The sequence below is a fragment of the Salvelinus namaycush genome, chromosome 16 (assembly GCF_016432855.1).
Source record: "Salvelinus namaycush isolate Seneca chromosome 16, SaNama_1.0, whole genome shotgun sequence".
NCBI lineage: Eukaryota > Metazoa > Chordata > Actinopteri > Salmoniformes > Salmonidae > Salvelinus > Salvelinus namaycush.
This window is the reverse complement of record NC_052322.1, coordinates 28,666,687-28,687,967: the sequence shown is the minus strand read 5'-3', so window position 1 is coordinate 28,687,967 and position 21,281 is coordinate 28,666,687. Positions and strand designations below refer to the sequence as shown.

Here is a 21,281-nt window from a genome sequence, read left to right as displayed (position 1 = left end):
CATCTTTTAAAAAACGATGGGGGATAGATCTATGTTTAATTCAATGGATATGTCAGTGGTATTGAAGACCAACTCGTGTCTCCTTTTCTCCTTATTTAACACGATTTACTTAAAAGGCACATCTCAATAGGTGGTCCAGGTATGTAACGAGTCCCAAATTGGGGGAGGGAGGGGGGCATAGCAGCAGGAAGTAGGGATACTGATGTGCTGCAGCACACCCTGAAAAATCAGCATACCCCCCAAAAATATCCTATATTAGCGGTCCGATAAAGCCTTCTGTAGTGCGGGCTAAAAAAACGCAGCAACACCCACGGCTCTGTGGGGACGGGGTTGTTCTCTATTGCTGCTCAAGCAAGGGGGGAGACTGATGACATAGTGTATCAGACCAACTCCTTGAAGTTTGCCGTTGTGTCTAAAAAAAAAAAAAAAACTATTTTGCTCAACTTTTTTTACCCTTTAGTGTGTACACATGCTTGGAATATCGTTTTTCAAAAGGAAACGTTCAGAAATCATTGGAGGATGTATTTCATGGATATGACTTTCACTTATTCAGGGTTAAATAGGGGTTGATGCCCCCCCTGCATTAAACAATAACTCTTCCATAGCCAGGAAACCATAACATTAATTAAATGTATATTTTCACCCCATCTTTAGTCAGGGAGAGAATGAGAAGAACTGGAAAGCCAGTGAGAACTGCCTGCAGCCTCAAACTATCCCTTAAAACCTCCAACACACTGATAAACAGCAATATAATAAAGACAGGGCAGTTTAACAAAATGTTTGCTTTATTCTTATCCAGGACAACTCATTCAGATTGATCAAGGAGAAATAAGCACTATATTTTTCTTTTACATTGTCGGAGATGGTACTTTATCTGAATAGGTCAAAGTAAAACAAAATGAATATATAATAATACATGAATCAATACATGTGTGGAGTTAATGATAACAACAATAGCCCTGAAACATAGGGTATTCTGTGGTAATCACCGGCACTGAATCAATCAACAGTAGGAGAGCTTTCAGGAAGGACTCAACCCCAAAGAGGAAACACTTTTTATTGAAATAATATTTTATCAAAGCTTCTGTTCATCTTCATAAAATGTTTCTAAAACTTCTCTTTAAACCTTTTCATTTTTGGGGGGCATTTTAGACTTTTTAATTTGTTTCTTTTTCACCAGGTGTCTGTGTGTGCATGTGTCCTTGGCTGAGGTTTGTGTGTGTGTGTGAGAAAAGGGCAAGCCTGTATGTGTGTGTGATGCCCTTGCTGAGCTGTGGTGGCGTTAGAGTGGTAACAGCAGGGACGTTGCTTTTTCAATTGGCTGGAGCAGGTTCAAGCAACTGAGAATGTCTGTGTGTGTGTGATATTTAGGGGTGAGTAGAAAGTGTGTGTACCTATGCGTGAGCTTACAAAGGAGTGTGTTAAGCTAGAAAATGTGTCAGGGTGTAAGTGGGCGTGTCTCAATGTCTATGTATCTGTTCATCAATGTAAATTTGCGCATATGTGAGCGTGTGTGTAAGGCACGGAGAAGGGTGGTCATTTCAGGTCCATGCTGGAGCCGAACAGAGCCACCAGCTGTTCCTCGTAGTGGGTGATGTTCCTCTTCATGATCTCCTTACAGGAACCCAGCAGACGCTCAAACGCCTGAATGTCTATTACTGAAAAACATAGACAGAATCACTCACACAGCTGCACAACAGATAGATGGGCCCGTACTCATAAGGTGTCTCGGAGAAACAGCGCTGATCTAGGATCAGGTGCCCCCTGTCCATGTCATCTTATTCATTAGGATGTAAAAAGCAACACTGATTCTAGATTGACACTCCTACTCTGAGATGCTTTATGAATAGTGTGTACTGGTAAAGAAATAGAAATGCACTGTTGTAGCCTATGCTCCTGTATAGTTTATTTCCAAAAGTTCTTTGCCATGCTTAGCTTTTAACCACCACATGGGTTGAGCCGGATTTAGACCTTCCAGTCAAAACACTGAGATAAAACTACAGTAGAGCACACTACTTTCAAATGAACATTTTTGCACTCTACACCTGTAGAATTGTTAGATGTGTGTACACTTTGAAGTCATAAGAGAGATGACTATCTATCACTATGAGAGAGAGAGAGCATCACACTAACACCTGTTTGTCTGAGGGAAACATCTCTGCATTAGGTACTGAGAGACAGTGAAGGAGAGATACTCATCTAGAACACTTACAAGCCAGTAATCTGCAGTTAAGAGATTCAGGGAAAATACCACTCTGTCACACTGATGAACACCCACTCAGAGCCCAGGGCCTTTAAAATAATACATCTACACATATGTGTGTCAGTTTAAGTGGCCTTACCCAAGCACTTGACCTCTCCCACAGCATACGCTGATGCAGCGCGGGGCTTGTTGGTGACCAGTGCCAGCTCCCCAAAGTACTGACCCCTGCTACAGCGGGTGATCTCCACCTCCACATTATCCTCCTGGTTCACCTTTGTCTGGGGGAGAGAGGGGGAGTGAGAGCAGGGTACAGAAAAAGGAGAGGACAGGATGGGTTGGGGCTGATTTTGTTTACGATGATTTTAATAATTTGCCGCCGATTCAAATGACTGGTTGCCGATTTCAAAATTCACAAAATGTTTTATCATGGCACACGAGCCACGAAGTGCCAAGGAAGCCCAGACATGTTGTTCACTAATACATGCGTATTTAAGTATGTTATTTAAATACTTGGTGTATTTTCAAATAAATAAATGTGGCCAGATCAGCTACTTCTATTTGAAGTATTTTCAAATAACTATCCTAAAACTATTTTCAAATACTTTTCTCCAAATACATTTTTTCAAATACCCCTAGGAACAAACAGACCTGGGTTCAAATACATGGAGTATTAAATATTTGAAAATACATCCCAATATTCAACTACTTGTATTTTCTGAGAAAAAATATCCAAACTACTTCAAAATGTATTTGAAAGTAATTGAAATAACCTAAATATTATTTGAACCCAGGTCTGGATAGAGCCATGAGAAAATTAGTTTTGCTTTGTCATGGATATAAGATAGTACTTTTTTAAATCAATTTAATTGCACCAGCTAATACACAAGACAGCAAAAAATAACAAATGCACAAGAATGGAAATACAGACTTAAAGCAGCACATCAATGCATTCTAAAAATGAAAAAGCCTCAGTGTAAAACTTTGTCTTACACTGTTCAGTTTTATAAACAAAGTGCTGCCACACTATTTACTAAGAAATCAGATGGAGAAACTATTAGGATGAGAAGGAGTTCTGATGCAGGTACAGCCGTCTAGTGCTAGCTAACATTAGGAACCATAGTTTGTTAGCTAGCTTAAATAGGATTTCTTTTTTTGGGGGGGGGGGGGGGGGGACACAACATTTTGTGGATTGTAGATTTTACAAATATTCTGATTCGAATCACTAAATGTTGCAGATTTTTTGTAAGGTACGCCGTGCTCAACTTTTATTATTACTATTCATATTAATAATATGATTATAATTCAGATTATTAGTCATACCATCTTTGTGTTTGGGTGCAGGGTTAAGCAGTACATATGAGGAAAAAGAGAAAAACACAGGGTGACATGAACATAAAATAAAGCCACTTTTTCCACATTCTCTGGTGATGAGGCACAAATGACAGGAGAAAACAATTACTCTTACTTTGCTCTTCATCATTATCTTCACGTCTCCGGACTCCACAATGTAGAAACAATCTGCCCTGTCCCCCTACACAGCAACACAAACCGTTTACAATTGTCCATGGTCATCATTACTAGTAAGCTTTACAGTAATACCAAGAGAATCTTGGAGAACATCGCTACCTGCATGATGATGCGTTCTTCATCAGAAAACGTCTTCATTCCTAATACATCCACAATCTTCATCCTCTCAGATAACTGAGAGAGAAGTTTGATAAGGAAAAGCAAAGGGAGATATTAATATCAGTCCTACATTTTTCACTGTCGAGCTTCCTCAACTTCCTCCCTTTCCCCTCCCCCCTCACCTCCAGAGACTTCAGTAGAGGAACAGACTCGACAAATTGCTCGTACAGCCTCCTCTTTTTGGCGTTGTTCTTCACAATGAGCCTACGGAACGTAGCCCGGTCCTGGTAGTGCACACAGACAGGATAACACAATCACACCGAAACAAACTGTTTCATTCTCCTGCTATAGGTTACCTATCTAACAGACGAAAGGTATGGATAGATGTACTAATCTTCTATAATATTTACTATCATGATTAATCATTTTAATAATAAATCATTTATTAAACTTTTATAGCACTTTTCATTACATAAAGAGTCTTAAAGACCAAAGAATCTCAAAGCACAAAATCTAAGATCTATCTCCTACACATTAAAGACCCACAACAGCCTCCCTGGCACCCACTGTATCACCTGAATGGGAAAAGTAAAGAAATAGCTGGAGTGGGTCTTTAAAAACACAGAACAAAACAGGAAATCCAAAGACAGTACAGAATCAAGATGGGCTAAAACTGCTTCTCCAACAGAAATCGCAATCAGACTTGTCGGCGATGTCATGGCGACATTGGCTAGCTAAGCTTATGAGTAGAAACACGTCATCGGGTCTAACGGTCGTCTCGCGCTGAACTGAGCATGTGCAAGCAGTAAAACTATTTTTATATCGATATGAAGTAGTTTGACAAAAATGAAAAAAAGGTGTCAGTTTGTCACTCACGAGGTTGGAGTACTAACATATTCAACTACTTAAGACATTGGCTCAAATCTAGGTTGTGCCTTTAGATTGAGAAAATGTACAAATAAGGAACTATTTTTCACTTCTCTCATTGACTTTTCAAACCCCAAAAACTGGCCCGGTTTGTTTGGCAAGCGTTCCCGGAAATCTTGCGATGTCTGGGTTTAGAAACTCTGTGGTAAATCTTGTATCTGTAATGCCATTATGTTTACCATTCTCCCTAGTGTCCACAGGGAGGTGCTGTGGCAGAGCACAGCAGTGAACTAGAGGTCAGAGGGTCAGGCCAGTGTGTGTGTGCATGAGTCTCACCAGGCCCCAGAGCGCCCCCTCCTGGGTGGCAATGATGGTGGCAGCACGGGGGGTGTTGTACATCAGTGCCAACTCCCCGAAGCTGCCCTTGTTGTCATACTGGCCCACACACTTTCCTACGCCATCAATCAGTACCACTATGTCATAGATTCCTCTGGAAGAAGAAGAGGGGGAGGGAGAGAAATTAAGAATGCTCTAATAATATTTGAGCTCTCTACAAAATGTATTGTGTATAGTAATAACATAGGAGATATTTGCAGACTAATCTTCATCTATAATAAAGTTGATCACTGATCTAAATCTGCTGCAGTTAGTGATTTTTTTGTAAAAAATAATTGGAGTATTGGGCTCTACTCTTGGGATTAACCAACCAGGGGGAGGGGGACTAACAGCACGAGGAGCTCAGTTCTGGGAATTTATTTGGTATTTTTGGATGATACACCATCTGATTGGCTGCCTGGGTTGTATTGTGCTGTGGTTGCCAGTGAGCATTAACTTTGTTTGGGGGGATTAGTATGATGATCACTTGGCTATGTAGGTGACCAGGGGGTTTCCCATGAGGCTTTGCAAGGCAACACACAGGGAGGGAATAGGTTTTAACATGCTTATGACGTGCATCTAGCCCTAAGCCTCTCAGGGTGAGGCACTAGCATGACTGAGGAGGGAGCTTAAGGTGCAGAGAATAAGCCCACTGATACGCTGTGTCAAAATGGCACCCTATTCCCCATGTAGTCCACTTTTTTTGATCAGGGCCCACAGGGCTCTGGTCAAAAGTTGTTCACTATATAGGGAATAGGGTGCCATTTGGGAAACACCCATGAAGCCTAGGACACATGGCGGAAACAACAACTAGTAAAATAAGGCTCAAGGGGGACTTGTTGTGAGACGGCCAATTGTATTGTGGTGTGTTTGGTATGAACGCTGCTTTCTAGTGAATGCCTTGATTGTAACGATTCTGAAGAAACCGTGCACGCACACACACACCTCTCGATCACGTAGAAGTTGTCTCCATCGTCTCCCTGGTCGATGACATGCTCCTGGGGCTGGACGCGCAGTTCAAACATGGCGTCCAGGACTTCTGAGATCTGTTCCTGTGAGGGAGGAGAGGGCAGCAGGAGGAGGGAATGAGGATGATTGAGAACAAAGACAGCACAATCACTGTCTGAAAAAACTACTCAACTTAATAATGGACAGAGTGAGTTGTGCCTGTCTGGCAGCTTGTGTATTACTGAGTGTTACCGAGTGTACCAGTAAGTAAAGACCAGGAAACCTTAACCTTTTATGAGTCAATGTGATCTACAACCCATTAGAACAGAAGTGCATACGACGGTGTGGCCCGTTACACTCTAATAGCCTGTTGGGGTTTCCTGTCACTGTGTGGTTAAAACTTCTGTCTCATCTTTTCTACCTGTTCCAGGGTCTTGAACAGTAGAATATCTTTGCAGGCGTCCTGCAGTCGACAGCGCTGCACGTCTGTTTTAGGATGCACCACCCTCGGCTCCTCCACCTCGTCATCGTCGTCTGGGTTAAAGGCCTCCGCGCACACTGGCGTGAGAACACTTAGATTGTAACAAACACTTGGGGGGTAAACAGAGATTGCCAGCTTGTAGTCCTAAAAAACTGAGTTACCTCTGGTTTGTTCAGTCATTCCTATGGTGGAAATGAATGGTGACAGAATGGGATTTTGGGATAAATGCTGAAAATAAAGTCTGAGGTTAACACAAGCTTAGATGTTATATGTTTTGTTTTATGAGATAATATCAGTCAGTTAACATGACCTTTATGTGCTGCATGTGCTTAAAGTTTTGATTACATAAATTATTCAAAATGTACAAAAAGTAAGATCTCCTAAGCCTGTGTTACCACAGAGACCTTATTTCCGGCGTTCATACAAAAACGCCATTCATTTCCCAATAGGCTTTGGCCAACGAGCCATGGCGGAGTTAGTGCCTACAAAAATATGCCATTACTATTGCCATCTATTACCACTTAGACTAACAGATGCTTGGGGGGGGGTAATCTTTAACACATACTGGGGGAACAATATTACCGTAACACTTAAATTTGAACATGGTGGGGCAAAGAGTTCTAACTTATACTGTAACACATACGGGCCTGGGGGTACAATATTAGGACCAGAATCAACACACCTAAAGACTCATAGTAAGGGATTACTCGGTGTGCTGGACACAATGAGGGAAAACATTGTAAACCACGCTCCAGGGGACTAATATCAGTGTGACACACACCTACTAGTTATCAGTGTTCAGTGATACATTAAGACAACCAGTAACTTAGTGTCAACACCAAGCAGGCATAAAGAGGGCAGGTAAGATGACACCAGATCAAAGCACAAACACTTAATATGCAAACAAACATCGCGGCTGCAGATTACATTGGGGCAGTACTATTCAAAGTCGGGTGGGTGACCCCCGGAATTGCAGTGGGGTAGGCAAAAAAAGATATACACAGTGCCTTCAGAAAGTATTCATACCCCTTGACTTATTCCACTGTTACAGCCGGAATTCAAAATGGATTAAATAGATGTTTGTTCTCACCTATCTACACACTATACCCTATAATGACAAAGTGAAAACACGTTTGTAGAAATGTCAAATTTCTTGAACATGAAAATGCAGAAACATCTCATTTACATAAGCATTCACACCTGAGTCAATACTTTGAAGCGCCACCTTTGGCTGCGATTAGAACTGTGAGTGTTCTTGGGAAAGTCTAATGGCTTTGCACACCTGAATTGAACAATATTTGCCCATTATTCTTTTAAAAAATTCAAGCTGTCAAGTTGATTGTTGATCATAGCTTGACAGCCATTTTTAAGTCTTGCCATAGATGTTCACGTCGATTTAAGTCAACTTTAACTAGGTCAATCAGGAACATCTAATGTCGTTTTGGTAAGCAACTCCAGTGTATATTTGTTCTTGTGTTTTAGGGCATTGTGCTGCTGAAAAGGTGAATTAGTCTCTCAGTGTTTGGTAGGAAGCAGACAACCAGGTTTCCTCTAGGATTTTGCCTGTGCTTATAGCTGTATTCCATTTCTTTTTATGTTAAACTCCCTAGTCCATGTCGATGATAAGCACATACCATAAAGCAGCCACCACCATGCTTGAAAATATGTTTTGCTGTATTACTTTAGTACTTTGTTGCAAACAGGATGCACGTTTTGGAAAAAAAAAATTCTGTATAGACTTCTTTTCACTCTGTCATTTAGGTTAATATTGTGGAGTAACTACAATGTTGTTGATCCATCCTCAGTTCTCATATCACAGCCATTAAACTTGAACTGTTTTAAAGTCACCATTGGCCTCATGGTGAAATTCCTGAGCAGAAGTGACTGGGTGTATTGATAATTGCAATAACTTCACCATACTCAAAGGGATATTCAGCTTCTGCCTTCTTTGCGAAGCATTGGAAAAACATCCCTTTCTTTGTGGTTGAATCTGTGCTTGAAATTCACTACTAGATTGAGGGACCTTACAGATAATTGTATGTGTGGGGTACAAAGATGGGGAAGTGATTAATCATGTTAACTATTATTGAAAGATGGAATGAGTACATGCAACTTATGTGATTTGTTAAGCACATTTCTACTTGTGAATTTATTTAGGCTTGCTTGCCATTAAAAAAAAAATGGGTTGAATACTTATTGGCAAAACATTTGATTTTTAAAATGTATTATTAATTTAAAAAACATTTCTACAAACAAAATTCCACTTTGACATTATGGGGTATTGCGTGTAGATCAGTGACAAAAATGTGGAAAACGTAAAGGGGTGTGAATCATTTTTCCTGAGAAAGATCATTTGAAAAATAAAAATATTGAGTAAATGTATGTTTTGGTTCTAGAGAGATTAAAGTGTAGCCTAATGAACTGAAGTTTATTTGTTGATGTGAAAACAACAATTTACAGATTTTAAGGTTGTGCCATTAGAATTGGAGACGCCAGCAATACTGGCGAGAAAAATGGGGTACCAAGAAAATTGGACGAAAAAAAAAAAAACTGGGTCCCTGCTGAAAAAGTTTGAATAACAGTGCATTAGTGAGTAGTGACATCAAACAGGACTTACCTGACACTCTCCGGTTATATCTGCTGGGAGGAGGGGCTGGAGAGAGGGAGGGAGAAAGGGAGGGAGAGAGTTGGTTAACACTCTCTCCTGTTCACAGTTCACACTTCGCTGCAACTGTAGAGCCTGTGGTTACGACCTCTGACATCGCTAGCACTCTTGAAACGGCAGAGAAAAACAACTCAAACACATGAAATGAGACCGGGCCGACACACACACACAATCTTCTACACTGCAATAAAGCCAGACAAAATAACACACAAAAGTAGAATTTAACAGCTCTTTTATGGATTTTGAAGCTGATTAAATGGCATGACCATTACACAGGTGCACCTTGTGCAGGGGACAATAAAAGGCCACTAAGATGTGCAGTTTTGTCAAACACCACAATGCCAAAGATACCTCAAGTTGAGGGAGCGTGCAATTGGCATGCTGACTGCGGGAATGTCCACCAGAGCTGTTGCCAGAGAATTAAATGTTAATTTCTGTACCATATACCACCTCCAATGTTGTTTTAGAGAATTTGGCAGTACGTCCAACCGGCTTCACAACCGCAGACCACGTGTAACCACGCCAGCCTAGGACCTCCAAAATGAGGCTTCGTCACCTACGGGGTCGTCTGAGACCAGCCACATGGACAGCTGATGAAACTGAGGAGTATTTCTGTCTGTAATAAAGCCCTTTTGTGGGGAAAAACTAATTCTGATTGGCTGGTCATGGCTCCCCAGTGGCTACGCCCCTGCCCAGTTGTGAAATTCATAGATTAAGGCCTAACGAAATTATTTGAATTGACGGATTTCCTTATATGAATTGTAACTCAGTCAAAACGTTGAAATTGTTGCATGTTGCATTTATATTTTTGTTCAGTATAGAAAAAGTGCATCAGTCAAAATCTTGCACTATCGCTTTAAGATCAGAGTGACAAGTTCCAACATATTTCTAGCCAACAGAGCGAGCATTGGTACAAATGAGAGCCTCGAGCGCACAGCCACCGCTTGCTCCTCATCTCTCTACAGTGCAGTGGCAAGCATGTGTCACGTTTCAGATGGTGTTAACATAATTACATTTTCATGGATTTTTAGAGTAGAATATATTTTTAAAAAGTCACCTCACAGTCGTTCTACAAATAAACATTTCCCAGGGGGCATGTGCACGGACCCCCGCAGCAAAGAGAACCCCCCCAACCTTTGCCACCGCTGCTCAAACAGATCCTAGGGGAAACACTATAGTCACATTAACATAATGGTTGTTTCAGTGTCATTATACTAAAGTGCATTTGTGGGAACCAGGGGATGAGTGTAGACTAAGTGTGTCATTGTGCAAGGACATGCGTGTTTGCATGTGCTGTGTAAGGAGAGTGTATGAAGTGCTCTTGCCCGTCATCACGTGTGGGGGATAGCAAGTGCCTGAAGTTGCCATGACAACAAAATACAAAGAAGACCTCATTGCCATAACAACCTCTCCCTCCTGAAACCACTTATTCCTAAGTAATAGGTCCCCCCTCTACCCAAACACCCACTCACAAACTCCCATAACGACGAGACGTTATCATTGTCTGCTGGCCCTACTAATTGCAGCTAGAGCTAAAGACAATCAAAGTGGTACTTGTTCGTTGAACAGACTTCCCTCACCCTTCCGCCTATTGCTCTCTCCGGCTTTCTCTCCTCTCAATCCCCACTCACACTCATTGTCTGTCAGTCTCTCACTCTCTCTTAGTCCCTCCCTTTTTCCCTCCTTGTTCATGCCCACCCCTGTAAAAAAAAGAAAGAAACCATGATAAAGTGGAAAAGGAAACAAATGCAAAAAGGAATGAAGTGTTTGTGCTCGCTGGTTACGTTCTTGCAGCCTTCGACAGCCCCCCGTGCAGTTGATCAGACCTCAACGCCTGGAGAAGAGTTTCTCTTGGCCCCACATGAACATGACAGAGCATCATCTCATATGCACAGACAGAGTGACTGTTTATAAAGACAGGGCTGTGAAGCAGCAACCAGTGTCAATGGCCTATTGGGCAGAGCAGGAACACACAAGGACATTGAGAAGGGAAGTGTAGTTGTGTGGCTGGAGGGTGGGGGAGTAGGGGGAGACTGGGGGTTAAATCAGCACATGCTCAGTGTTGGCATACTGTTATGGTTAGAGCACCGCAGGGACAGGACAGGGGCGTCTGTGTCTCCAAACCAACATGACTGACTTTGCCTCCGGGGCAGAGCCAGCCATGGAAGCAGCAAGGACAACAGAGGCGGCTAGCCTGGCAGGGAGCTCTCTCTTTTAGATACTGCCACAGCTGTATACACCTGACTCCCCATGAAAACAATCTTTATTGCAGTCAAGGCTGTCACACTGCTCAGATCTCACAATGCCTGGAAAAGTGTATCATCGTAACTCAGGAACCACATTAATAAATATATAGTCTGAGATATGAGATGGCACAGCGGCAAGAGATGAGCTGGAAGGCGAGTCCATAGAAATGGAATGAATAGAACAAGGTCCACCCATTATGCCATCATTGACTTGAATGGGGACACCCGTTCTATTCATTTTAATTATTGGCGAGCCATTGGCTACTAATTCCTTGACGCAGCCATAGTGGACAGGGTGCCAACTCAGACGCAGCCATAGTGTCTGCTAGCTTGTTGTTGATGCTCCTCTGTGCTGATCCAGGACATCTCTTCTGCTAATCTAATTGTTTTGACACAGCCTCCTAACCAATAATCAGTGAGGCCCAAGCAGGGTTGGGTAGTAACGGATTACATGTAACTGGGATTACATCATCTGATTACAAAAATTAACTAAATCTAAAATCTGATTACAGTTACATTATTAAAAACAGCTTATTAGTGTCGGGATTACTTCATCTCATGGCAAGAGGAAATTGTCATTCCTGTCATTTTGCACACCATCAAGACTTATCACATGCTCTCAAAGATTCTATTGTTCTGCTGATCGCCCATCAAGTGTGGATGGCCTCTTATGGTAATAGGCTATATTTTGAGTTGGCCATCTAGCTAACTACTTCCTCAACTGGTGAATTAACCCCAAATGAATTAGCCTGTGTGATATTAGTGCCCAAAAAGATGTAGAATAATTCATGTCTATTGAACCCAAAAATATATCTAAAAATTCTGGAACCTTTATTGCCTAGTTATCATACACCGAATTCATGACAAACGCTGGTTCAGGTTGCACATCAAGATATCTGGTGTCATGCATTCGTGCCTGAACATGTTGTTAGAATCAACTTTATTTCTTGAATCATACGGCTTTCGTAGTCTAGTACACATGTGAATGAAACACTTTGAAAGACTAGAAATGTGTTCAATTGCGTGACCCCACTGCAATTGTGGCGCAACCAAGTCATGGGCTGGTGCCACCAATTTAAAATGTTAGTTTGGAGCCCTGTGACTATGCTCTTACACATCAAATAGAATGTGTGAATTATAGGATATACTCTCACGCTAGTCCCCATTTGGAAATGCTCATGTTACTAAATTTAAAAAATGCTATGTTAGATTCATGTTTTAAGTATGTCTGGGTGTTAAAAGTGAAAGTAATTCAAAAGTATTCCAAATGTAATAGGATTACATTACTCATTCTGAGTAATTGAAAAGGATTACGTTACTGATTACTTTATTTTTCAAGCAACTGTCATCAGTAACAGACTACCTTATTCAAGTAACTCTGTGCCCAAACCACAGACAGTGAAGTATGAACTAAGGCTAATCTTGTCTATATTCCATCTTTATTTTTTATTTAAACACATGGATGTAGCCTACTCACTGCTTGTCTCAAGAGGGCCCATCTGTGTGTGGGTGTGTGTGTTTTCCCCCTGTATGTTTATAGGCTAGGCCTTTCATTTTTTAAATTATTTAGCCAGGATAGTCTAACAATTGAAAATGTTTTCCAGGGAGACCTGTTCAATTTCAGCCCTGGTCTTGCTCACACAAACCTATGTTAATGCAAACATGTTCCAAAAAGCCCTGATGATGGGTCAAGGAGCGTTGCCATGGTCTGCATTCACTCCTAGTCCGCCATGCAACCAACAATGTGCATTTATATTGCTAGACGTCACCAGTCAATGTGGCACATCCCAAAATGCAGTGCTCAGCACTCTTCGACAGCACTGTATAGACTAGTCACTAGGCTTGTGTAATGAGTAAATCCACACACACACAGTGCAGTCCACCATTTTCCCTGAACATGAGGATGATGGTGTGGCAAGGTAGCATATACAAGTGTTCATGCCCAGTGTTCTGCTTTAGAGACTTAATAACTTTGTCATGTTTTGGTAGCAGATTGTAGAGGCCCCAGCCACACAGTACAACCAGACATGCTTAGCAAGGACCGCTGAAAATCATTTGTCTTATTGTATGTCAGTGAAATTGCTAGGGCAGGCCAAACACTGGGAAAAACATGTACTTACGGGTCTAATTTTCCCACACCCACCACAAGTTTACCACTGTGTGATGGAGAACATTAACATTACACACACGTTGTGTTTCTGCTCTTTGCAAGAGGAGGTGCTGAGGTACAAGAGATTACTCTGAATTTTCAGCTTGACTTTCAACTGTCGTACTCACGGAAATTAACTATATTTTCTCCCCATGTCTTTTCCAGCTTTCCCTCTCCCCTGTCAATCTGCCTCCTTTACTACACCCAACACTCACTCGTCCCCTCTCTCCACGTTTCCCCCCCTCTCATTCTCCAGACTAGTCCTTAAAAGGAGAAGTGGCCATGTCCTGTTTAGAGCTTGCGTTGTTAACCCCTTCTGGACTGTCAGTGATGGGTTAGCCCCTATATGTCAGAGCTGTCTGGGTGCCAATTTAATGGCGGACACGCTAGCTAGGACCTTGGCCAAAGACGTAACAACTCCGCAATGGAAGGCTATAGCCTAAGGCAAGAGAAAGACTTTAGGAGGAAGAGCAGTGGAAGGGTGTGTGGTCAGAGAGACAGTAGTGGTGGTAACAAAGAGCACTGACTCACTATCTGTGCCCATTTAAAGTAACAAAGGCTTCCTGAACCCACATTATCAGGCTTATGTTTAAAGTGTAACAATTGAAAGCATGTAAACTATCAAATAAATACTAGATGGGTAATGGGATTGGGCAGAATGCCTAGCAACCAAATATGAACATATTGGCCTTTACAGAGCTGTGTAGACTAGACTTGCTCCTGAAAAATCAGAGTGTGGTGCTGGTGCCAGGCTGGTGGATGTCTAATTTTACCAGCCACCCGCTTCACCACAGTACTGTTGAGATTCTCTCTTCCAGAGCTGACACACACAAATGTTGATTTTTGCATATGGGTTTTGGATTGAGAGAAAAAATAAATGCTTGCAAATGCTCTGTGTGACCACCTGCCAATGTAGCTGGTAGCAATAGACATTCTACCAGCCAACGCCAAAATCTACCAGCATTTGGTGTGTGTTAATTTCCCACCCTGGTGCCCTTTCAGATAATAAATTATTGAAGCTATGCAAAGACGCCTGTATCAAAGCCACTTGTGGATGGCTGAGGACTGAACTATTACTGAACCCCTGCGCTTTATCTACTGTGTGATTAGGCAAGGTCGCTGCCTGTCCACTTTATTCACACTCCAATGTGTTTGTGAGGACAGCGCCAAGGTTGCCGGCCCAGTCTGTATTCCCTCTGCACTGACAGGACAAGGTCACCACAAGCCAACAAATTTGTTCTATGTTTGTTCTGTGGGGGGTGTCAGACATCTTCCATGACCATTTTCATGTATTGTAGCCTATACGTCAAAAATGTAGTTGCTTGGGATAAAGGCGTCTGCTAGTAGAAGGTCATACATAAAAAATAAAATTGTTTTTAAATATATATCATATATAAAATGCTATAATAAATACCAACAAATCTATTTGTTAGAGAGCCAGGCCCTGAAGGCCCCCCCAGCATCTTTACAGCGACTGTCTGGTGATCCCACCCTCACAGCCCCTTTGTCCAGTTAAATCGTACAAATTACATCTTCTCCCTAAACCACCTTGTCTAATCAGATTGAGAAGCTATCCTGTTCGAGAGGGGAGAGAGAGAAAATGGAAAAGACAGTCAGGGAAGGACAGCCATGACGGTCTGTTTTCAATTTGATTTCAATTTCAATGTTGATATTACTGTGGACCGGTAGCATCATCAACTGAAAGGTTAATTGATGCACAAAGACAGATTATTAACTAAGTGAGATAGTTAAGAAAAGCATGCAACAAGAGAAAATGTTTGCAGTCTTACTGTTAGCCATATCAGACTGAGGTTATTATACATTCCATGACAATATGTTATTAGAATGATCCAAAAGGATGGTTTCCACATCCTGCAGTGTAGGGAAGCCGCATAAGGTCCACGACCAAGTGACTAAACACGGTGACTGCCCGTCTTTCAACGTGGTGACTTCATATGGCAAAAATGGCATATGGGAGAGCGGGCCGTGTGAAATGCATATAAAAGCGAGGATGTAATTTTCCTTATTTTTCTGCCACAGGAAATGGGCAGGGAATGAGGAAGTGCCAAAGTTCAGATGCTTTTCAAAACGTGACTAATAAATGAAGCAGTAAACTGCATGCATGCCTAGTTTGCCTCCCCATTCACACTCACAGGGAGAGACGGGGAGCGGCTTTAAAGCCAGTATGGAGTGTGGCTCTCAAGGGATGCTATCCATTAGATTAGCCTAAATGCACAGTCTGGACTGGTAATTAGGTCACCTGTTGCACAACTGACAGGGACCACATTTTCCCTAGTGATGGCCGGGGGGGGGGGGGGGGGGGGGATTGCTATAGTAAAGTATCACAATATGGGCCCAATCTCTGTCCATGCCACATAAGACTAACTGACATTTGTTCATTTCTCTTCTCAATGGCACCCGAATGGGTTTTTCAAAGTTTGTATGTAATGCAGAAATACTAGGATATTTCCAAGAGTGTATTTTCAAACTTCTGTGACAGAAAGAAAATGTAATGTTTTGGCATGTTCCTGGCAATCATGCAGCTGGGAGTTGTATGGCCTGTTCTTGGGATCCAAAATCTGTTTACAGCAAACCTGAAGCAAAGTGACCTCACAATGGTCTGCTGTCTGTCATGTCTTCATTCAGGTGACTCATCTATTCACAGGGCCTTATAATGCCCTATCAGACAAGCTATGAAGTGCCAGTATAAACCATTCCTTCTCTGCCTATACAAACTCCCTCTCTTAATTAGAGGTCGACCGATTAATCGGAATGGCCGATTAATTAGGGCCGATTAAGTTTTCATAACAAATCGGTAATCAGCATTTTTGGACACCGATTATGGCCGATTACATTGCACTCCACGAGGAGACTGCGTGGCAGGCTGACTACCTGTTATGCGAGTGCAGCAAGGAGCCACGGTAAGGTGCTAGCTAGCATTAAACATATCTTATAAAAAACAATCAACCTTAACATAATCACTAGTTAACTACACATGGTTGATGATATTACTAGTTTATCTAGCTTGTCCTGCGTTGCATATAATCGATGCGGTGCCTGTTAATTTACCATTGAATCATAGCCTACTTCGCCAAACGGGTGATGATTTAACAAGCGCATTCGCGAAAAAAGCACTGTCGTTGCACCAATGTGTACCTAACCATAAACATCAATGCCTGTCTTAAAATCAATACACAAGTATATATTTTTAAACCTGCATATTTACTTAATATTGCCTGCTAACATGAACTTATTTTAACTAGGGAAATTGTGTAACTTCTCTTGCGTTCTGTGCAAGCAGTCAGGGTATATGCAGGAAAATAGGATTGATGCAACAGTTTGTTTTCAAAACTATACCTTAATTTAAGTAGCTTAAAAGGGGAAATCTACAGTTCAAAGAATAACAAAGCGGTCACACCTCCACTGATTTGGTAAATAGCTAAGGGACAGGGCTGGAGAAATGTAAGCACAGACATAGCTATGAACACAAGGACTGACCATCCATGAGATCAAAATGACAGTTTTAACCATGTGCTGAGGCTACAGTATACAATGTTTGATTACAATTACTTTGTTTACGAAGGAGTAAAACAAGCTTATATTTGGGGTTCTGATGGGGTTACACAATTTAACTAATCTAATGAGGCATTTATATGTTTTAGTCTTCAAGAATGTATGAATTTAAGTCAGAAAATTGATGTAGCAATCGCAGAATAGCCCCTTTCAACTATGGAGCTGAATATTACTTCAGCTACGGTCACTTACACAAACATGCTACAAAACTTGATTATCCTCAGTACATCAAGTTCGACGATGGGAACCCTATCATGAGGACAAAAAGTCTGCTATAATACGCCAATAACATTAAGAAATGTCCTAGTGGGTCAGTGTCTGCCTCTCGGGGGTATAAGAGGAGTTGTGTTATGCATGAGATGGTTTCCCCACTAAGAGAGGAATTCAAATAGATGTGATTGTCATTACAGATCTGTTTGCACACACCCCACACATAAAACCAATGAGGTAATTGCAATCTCACAACCGCCAAATACAGCCAGAGATTAAACTGAATTCCAAGTCATTCCCCAGCCAATGAAAACACATTTAGGAATTGCTGTGATCACAGACCGGAGCTCATTGACAAAAACAGAACGTTCATTCATAACAAAACAGCCCCTGAAAAGCAATGCGATCTGGGTCACGTTGCTCTCTCAGCCTGCAGAGAGCAGCGGACTTCCTGGCATCTTATGTCCGGGAACAGCCTGGGCTGGCAGATGTTATGCTGGTCACATCTTGTTTCTGTAAATAGGGTTTTCATGGCTTTGGTATGTGGTGAATGCACTTATGTCATCATTGAGGACATTAAACAGTAAGATCAGCAGGCATCTGATATAACATGTCTAACCTATATAACGTCACAGACAGGATTGCAGCCATAAGTCTTACTAGTTTAGTTAGGGTTCTCCAACTCCAGTCCTGGAGTGTTACTGGGTGTGCAGACTTAGTCCAATCCATCTGTACTCATCTCTATCAAATCAGTTTCAAAAAAACAACTACGCATGATCGTATTCAGTTTGGGGAATGATTAAGTGAATCGGCCTCATCAGGCTGCAACTTACGCTCGAAATCAGACTCATCGGACCCGTCTTCATCGTCGCCATTTGACTCTGTTTGCATCGGCTCCCCATCGAACACCACTCCCTTCCCGAGCTTGACAGCAGCACCGCCCCCATCTTGGCTTCTGGTGTCCCGCAAGCGCGTGAAATATTGCACGGCGAATTCCACTAGGTCTGTTGGTCTTTGTCGAAGCACCTCCACAGTGTAGCCTTGCAGCAATTCCGTCAATCCCACCGGTATCTCGATACTCATGACTGTTTTTCGATGGTGCTATCTAACTAGAAAGATGTTCAGGTATACTGTGTTTTTCGTACAAAAAAATATATGAATTCAATAGCCGTCCATGTGTTGCACGCTACAGCTCCTACTGGGGGGAGATAGCTGACACTTACAACAGCTTCACAAAACTGGGTTAGCTTGCTGACATTGATAAACAGTTAGCGGGAGGTTGCAAATTTGCTTAGCTAGCTAACACAAATGTTCAAGCAAGTAACGTAGTGACACTGTCGATGGAAGGCCGGTCTTGTTGTGTAAAGACAGCAATATAACCCCAGTGACGTTAACGTTCGTTTATGATATCTGAGCTGTCAAGTTGGGTAACTAGATAGCTAGCTGCTGCTATACCAAGCTGACAAATTAGCTCGATGGCTAATAAATGGATGCCACAAATGATAACGAACGTTAGTAGTTAGCTACAGTAATGTTACTATAGTTTGTTCCCTCGCTGTCCTCCCCCTGTTCTCTTTATTTCGCCTCCTCTTTTTCGCTCGTTTCTTTGCCAGGGTAGCGACCAAACCCCGCCAGCTAGTGGTATATCCAATCAATATCCGATCAAAAACTTAGCTGATCAGCGAACAGGCGATGTATAGTACACCACCAGCCAGCAAACGTTAACATATAATTAATGGGTGGGCTGGGACTTGTTACGCTAGCTAGCTAGATTAGCTAACTACAGTACTAGCCAGTTGGTTTCGAGGAAAGCAGAAACATCTAATTAAATATCCTTAGTATTTCGCCTTCGTATTAGACGGATAAAGTAATGGCGGCTAAAATCTACCAATAACGTTCCTTAAGCTAAATGCCGGTAGCTATAACTAACAGCTGACTTCTTATTGCTGAGTCCAGGCAGACAGTTCAGTTGCAGCAGACAATCCGAGCCCGGCTTATTCCAAGCCCCTGTAGACAAGGAGCGACAGGAACAACCCAAACGTTACCTTGAATCCGAATTACCCAGTGTTTCTACAACGTTAAAATAAAAATGTGTGGCATAAATATTGGTAACGACGTTACTCGTGATTTTCGGTAAATCTGTTTCTACCTCCAGATGAGGCTCTTCTTTTCGTTACTTCGGGGTGAGTGGTAGACACGGTTGATTGACATGCCAATGTACCAATCCAATCTAAGACTCATGACACGCAAGGATCAATTAGGGGATTCGATTAATTCCCCGGGTGAACCGGGTTAACATTGAATACATTCGATTTTGAACCGGGCTTCCTCCGGGCGTGAGCCGGGTGCCCCGTTCTGGCAGACGGGGAAGTCGGCTCAAAAGAAAAGTGACAGGTTAAAGCTGCAATATGTAATATTTACATAGAAATGTGAGTTATAGATCTGTCATTCTCATTGAAAGCAAGTCTAAGAAGATCTGTTCTATGTGTGCAATTTCCAGATCTTAAGTTTCGTTTTTGCATCTTTTACTTTCGGATTTGTACACCATCTTCAACTAGCTGAAAAGACAGCATTTTTGGTTATTGAAAATATATTTCACAGCGGTTTAGATGGTACCATGATTCTCTACATTATGCATTGCTTTTTTTGTCACAAAATGAAATTAGTCGAACTATTCGAATTTTTGCAACCAGGAAATGGCTGAGCGATTTCTGCATATTGCACCGTTAAGTACTTGGAGTAATGAGTTTGATTATTTCGATAAAGTGATTGCTTTAAATAAAACATCTTTATCTGCCTTCCCAATGAAAATAGATGCATGTTTCTGAAAGATGCACCGTGCTGTATTGTTGACAACAGGGCCTGCTCCAGGCATAAGTGGTTGCACATGGTTGTGCATCAGCATTTTTTCTCTTGTTATGTCAGTCACTGACAGTCACTCAATTAGCCATGTCAGCTAACAATTTTTTGATTGGTAAATTAGTCTAGCCAGCTATCTAAACTTGTAGTAGTCATGTCCGAATACCAAATAGGCATGCAGGGCACATGCCGGGGCCCACATGGATTTTTTTGTTAGTCACACTCACTCAGACATCATTAAATACCAACCAGGCGGCATGCAGAGCACATGTCCAGGGGCCCTGACCTCCAGGGGGCCCACATTGATTTTTTGTTAGTCACGCTCACTCTGATATCATTAACATGGCATACGTCTAGGCAAAATGTGTAGAATTGCCAGAAATTAGGTTTAAAACTGAAATAATGTCTCTCTACCCCATTGCAAAATGGGAATTGCAGGAAATTAGCTGTAACACTGCAAACATATTATCTTTCGCTTAGGGTCTCCAAAAGGCTAGCACCGGCCCTGGGTGACAATATGACCGAGTGCTGCAGATTACTGTTTGTTTTGAGCAGGCCATGCTTCCCTCACGGCTTCATCCGGTCACGTGACCGGAAATGGCCTGGTTCAAACCAGTGGCAGCTTAATTTGTATTTGTATTTATTAAGGATCCCCATTAGCTGGTGTCACGGCAGCAGCTACTCTTCCTGGGGTCCATAAACATTAAGGCAGTGATATACAATTGAAAATATTACATGACATTACATTTCATAACACCTTTCACAACACATTAAGTGTGTTTCCTCAGGCCACTACTCTACTATCACATATCTACAATAGAAAATCCATGTGTATGTGTGTGTAGAGTGTGTAGAGTGTGTGTCTTATCATGTGTATGTGTGTCTGTGCCTGGTGTGTGTGTCTCTACACAGTCCTCCATGTTCCATTTTTTAAAATCAAATACTGCTGCTTGCATCAGTTACCTGATGTGGAATAGAGTTCCATGTAGTCATGGCTCTATGTAGTACTGTGTGCCTCCCATAGTCTGTTCTGGACTTGGGGATTGTGAAGAGACCTCTGGTGGCATGTCTTGTGGGGT

General features: G+C 42.0%; 1 protein-coding gene across 1 annotated transcript; it reads right to left on the bottom strand.

The window, feature by feature from the left end:
* Positions 1–767: 767 nt before the first annotated feature.
* Positions 768–19,510, bottom strand: LOC120061275 (cAMP-dependent protein kinase type II-alpha regulatory subunit-like). The gene is made up of 10 exons (XM_039010970.1): positions 18,177–19,510; positions 9,118–9,153; positions 6,441–6,577; positions 6,017–6,123; positions 5,033–5,186; positions 4,012–4,113; positions 3,830–3,904; positions 3,669–3,734; positions 2,343–2,481; positions 768–1,658 (listed from the first exon to the last, which is right to left on the bottom strand). Exons 1-10 carry the CDS (start codon positions 18,424–18,426, stop codon positions 1,537–1,539), a joined length of 1,188 nt encoding a protein of 395 aa, XP_038866898.1. The 5' UTR covers positions 18,427–19,510; the 3' UTR covers positions 768–1,536.
* Between the last annotated feature and the right edge of the window lie 1,771 nt (positions 19,511–21,281).